General features: G+C 41.3%; 1 protein-coding gene across 1 annotated transcript; it reads left to right on the forward strand.

Annotated features, from left to right (window-relative positions):
• The first annotated feature begins 204 nt into the window (after positions 1-204).
• Positions 205-3,126, forward strand: mtfr1l (mitochondrial fission regulator 1-like). The gene is made up of 3 exons (XM_015385156.1): positions 205-460; positions 2,368-2,761; positions 2,838-3,126. The coding sequence occupies exons 1-3, from the start codon at positions 205-207 to the stop codon at positions 2,953-2,955; spliced, it is 768 nt and encodes a 255-aa protein (XP_015240642.1). The 3' UTR covers positions 2,956-3,126.
• The last annotated feature ends 1,328 nt before the right edge of the window (positions 3,127-4,454 follow it).

A 4,454-nucleotide genomic window follows, 5' to 3' on the forward strand; every position in this document is an offset into this window, starting at 1 on the left:
ATATATATATATATATATATATATATATATATATATATGTATAACAATAATGTTTTCTCCTTTTTGAATTTTATTGTAGACATTTCATGTAGATAAACATGTGGATCATTTTTTATTTTGCATTTTCGTAATGGAGTCGTTAACCATTTAATTGAATTGTGGTTTCACCTCTACTTACTAAGTTGGAGGTTTTTGATGGTAAACATGTTTTTTTTTTGGATTGACACTCATCAGTGTTTTCTTTGCAGAAGTGACACGCGCCCTCTGAAACACGAATGGCGGCCCACACCCCTCCTAGTTCTCCACAGGAACTCATCTGTGCCCAATTTCCGTCGGGAAGGCAAAAGGATGGAGGGCCTGAGGAAGCCTGGGGTGACGGCGCTGAACCGAACCACCGCCCTGCAGGAAGAGCTCAGCAGACTGAGGGCTCAGATCGCAAAGATTGTTGCAAGTGATTCAGGTCAGTAACTCACTGTGATGAGAGACGCTCTTTTGTCTGTAACTTCTGTTACTAGAGGCAGTTTGAAAGTAATATAGCCACTGATAAAACCTGTTGGGTTTTTATTTTATTATCAATGAATCATCAAACATTTCAGAGCGATGCAGGTTTCATGTTGCTCTCACTAAGGAGTATACGGCAGCGCTGGTGTCTTCGTGTGACTCGTCCAGCTGCCCTGATTCCCTGTAAGCGGTTTGGTAGTGAGGTGACTTGGCACCAGTTTGTAGGTCAGTGATGGAAGATTATCCCTGCTGGGAGCTGCTGGTTTAACACAGACAAGCTGAGTGCATCATGTTTTCTGTTAAATTCAGACTTTGGAGGCTTAGTATAAATTTCTTTAAATGTTTCCATACAGCCTGAAAAACTCTGGAGATTTGATTCATTTTCCAGGTCTGGAAAAGTATGGAAACAGATTCTAAGTAAATACATGTATTTCTTTTTTTTTTTTTAAATCAGTCATTGTGAGCAAAGGGCTCCCTGAAAGCAGCTTTAATGAGGATGTAATGTTTGTATCGTCTGTTAAGACTGAAGCAGGTATGTTTGGCACGCTGGATGGACTCATATTTCTGCTTAGTTTTTTTTTTTTTTTTTACATTACTTTGAGAAATGACATGTTTGCTCAAGGAAACTAGTTCTTCCTGGTTTGGAGAAAATCCTCCAGGTGCAGTTTAAAGCTCTTGGAACCAAAGTAAACAGGAGAGTAGCTTTGGGTTGAATTATTGTAAATATTATGTTTTTTTTTTGATAATTGACCTTAGATTAGTTTACTGGTACCGTTTCTAATAATTTGGATATTTTTGGTACAGTTTCATGGTTCCTTCCTGTATATAACCTAAGCTGAGCTGGTCATGAAAGGCTGCTGATTCTTTTTCATGTGAAAAGGTGTTAGTTTGCACAAGCTACATTTAAAAAAAGCCTCTAAACGTCGGTTATTGTATTATATGAGAATAACCCACAGACGAAGAGGAAGGCTCTGCAGAGAGTAATGAAGACTGCAGAAGGGATTGTTGGGACGGAAGTTCCTCCTTCGACAGGTTGTTCGTAAAGCGCTGTCGGAAAAAGAAGCAGGGGGGATCGTCAAGGGCTCCCTCCACCCTGCTCGCCCTCTGCTCATACGCTACATGTATGACCTGAGGCGCAGCAGGGCGGATGGTATCAGGGCCCACAGAACTCGCCTTCTGAGTGATGGCAAATAAAAATGACTAGAAACTGAAAAACAACCAGAAACTAACTCCCCTAATTACATCTCAAGGCTGGTTTATGCTCAGAAATCAGGTCGTCTGCGTTTGTGTTGCAGTTAACACAGATATGCCCCGCCCCTTCCACAGACACTCTGCTGCACCTCACAAAACTGTAGGTGACCGCAGACTGGAAGCCTCTGATTGGTCAAACCTAAATCTGCTCTACACTATGCTTATTTCCTGTTTAGCACCTTTTTGTTTGTCTGACCGCCATTTTGGAAAACAACTTGTGAAGATGGAGCAGCTGGAAGAGCGAGGTGTTGGCCCTCATGTCCTGCTGTTGTTGACTCTGAGAGTTTTTGATAAATAATTCCAAAAAGCCTGACTGCTGGTTATGGACAAAGCAAATAAAAACCTTATTTTAATGCCTCTTAATTAAACATTGAGCCTCCTCCAGTCAAACTGATGTTAGCGTTTAGCACCATTGACAGCGAAGCTGCAGCTGACCATACAACCATGTGAGAACAAAATCATCTCATTTGGCTTTTTCTTCTTGTTAAAGAATTGACGTAGAAGAGGATTTTATTTTTTAATAAATCTTTAATTGAAATAAGAAAAATAAAACAGAATTGAACAAAAATGGAAACAAATTATCAGTAAATGTTTGAAGTTTTTCTTTTCCTCCAGACTCTAACCCCCTCACCCCCGAGCTGCTCTCCCCTGATGACACCAGCATGGGGTTTTCCATGGCCCCATTCGAGACCGCGTCCCTCCAGCCGGCGACCGTAGCCCCCGCTTCCTTCGTCATCAGCGACGTCACTGAGGAGGAAGAGGAGGAGGCAGAAGACGAAGAACTGGTGGAGGAAGATGAGAAAGACGTAGTCTCCATCGTCTCTGAGCTCCTTCCCGATCCTCTGCCTCCCGTTTCCATGACGGCGTCGGCCACCTTCGATCTGGACAGGCCCAGCATGGATTTCCGGGAGGCGGAGGAAGACACGGTGTCTCTGTCCAAGTCCACCAGCTTCGCCGACGTCATGGACATCCTGAAGGACATGAACAAAATGAAGATGAGTAAAGACAGGTGAGGGATGGAGAAACGGTGGAAGTTCATTGTTTTGTTTGCAGTTTTTACTGACGGGATGTGTTGCCTTGTTCAGGTACAACAGAGGCTGCACCTCCCTCAGAGAGGAGGACTCGGCCACGCTGATATCAGAAGCTCTGAGGAAAAAGTTCGTCCTGAAAGAAGAAGATTCTGCTGCTGTGAAAAGGAAGTAGTCAATTTAGCCAAATCCTGCTGCTCCATGTAAGTCAGGATAAAGCTGACAGGATGAGTGTTTTATATATTTTTCGAACATTTTTTTTTTCGTTAGCTTTATAAATTTTCAGTTTTAGGCGTTTGCCGGTACAGTTTATGCCCACGGATTGAAATCCCGCCCCTTTCCCAGTCAGAAAAAAAGCCACGCTGCTGCTGTTCCTCTGGGAACTTCATTACGTTTTACAGCGAAGATCTTACCTGCCGTTAAACGCCTCAGCCAGTTAGATCCCTTTTTTTCCACTTAATTAAATGTGCTTACTTTACAGAATGAGTATCCAGCCTGCAACCATTGAGAGACCCAAATGAGGAGACTTTGCTGTTAATTTTCATTATGAAAGATGCAAATATTATGTCAGATGTTTAAATAACTTTTCTAGAACATACTTGAATAACAGCTCTAGTTTCCAAGTGAGGCTTTCTTATTTGTATTTTGGTCCAAAGTTTGCGGGATGATGCACATTTTTATTGATTCCACATACATGTTCATCTCTTCCTATTAGAATATGATTGAAAAGTTCATTTATTTCAGAAAAAAAAGATTTATTACCCAAAGTGAAATCTAATTTAAAACCTTTGAGGAATGAAGACTTTTGTTCAACAGAAATCACATATTTGATGTTTATTAAAGTTGCTCAGGAGACTTTTTTCCTTCCACTCAACTTTCCGCTTCTATAATTTGGTACTTTGTGAACAGCCATGGCTGTCTGCTGGTCGTCTGTCAGGTCAGCAGTCTTCTCCATCTTAATCGGTGTGATGAGTTTCATTTGTTGGAGCTGAATTACTGAGAGAACTTTACCTGATATTCAGATTCCTGACGGTTGGCGAACCACAGATGGAAACCTGAGCTGAGGCCTGATCGTACGTTAGCAGCGAAGTGAAGTTAGCGCTGTTCTGTGTGTGTAAATTAAATTTATGGATTCTTTAGTCTCAACTGCAGAAGAAACGAGCCTGAACAGATTTGCTCTCCCCGCCTGTTGAAGCTCCTAACTGATATTTGAAGTCATATGTGGAAAAATGTAAGCAAACGAGCAATTCTACGCAACATCATTATGAGCGCTATATAACGGGTCAGGAATTAACTACTCAGATTTTTCAGAAGCCTTATTGCAGATCATTAGCCCATTTTTATCCCTATATTCTCCTAAAAGTGTCCTCCATCTCTAACTGTCTCTAAATAAAGCCTCTCTATCAGTTATTTCCGTCTAATTCAATGAAAGCCCCAGTAGAAATCCCTGCTTTCTTCACACTACAGCTTTTAGCACGTGAGTTAAATCATACTTGGTTTCTCTTTTTCTGTGCAGAAAATGTTTTAGAGGAAACGCGTTCATTCTCTCATTGAACAAACGATTGAAGTTAAAATCTAACTGCAGGCAGATTTTTTTTTTTCTGGGTGTGTCGTAAACCTTCCTTAGCATGCTCCTTCATCTGCCTCTCCTGATTAAGAGAATTTCATGTTTTA

This window comes from Cyprinodon variegatus, unplaced genomic scaffold (genome assembly GCF_000732505.1).
Source record: "Cyprinodon variegatus isolate N-32 unplaced genomic scaffold, C_variegatus-1.0 Scaffold332, whole genome shotgun sequence".
NCBI lineage: Eukaryota > Metazoa > Chordata > Actinopteri > Cyprinodontiformes > Cyprinodontidae > Cyprinodon > Cyprinodon variegatus.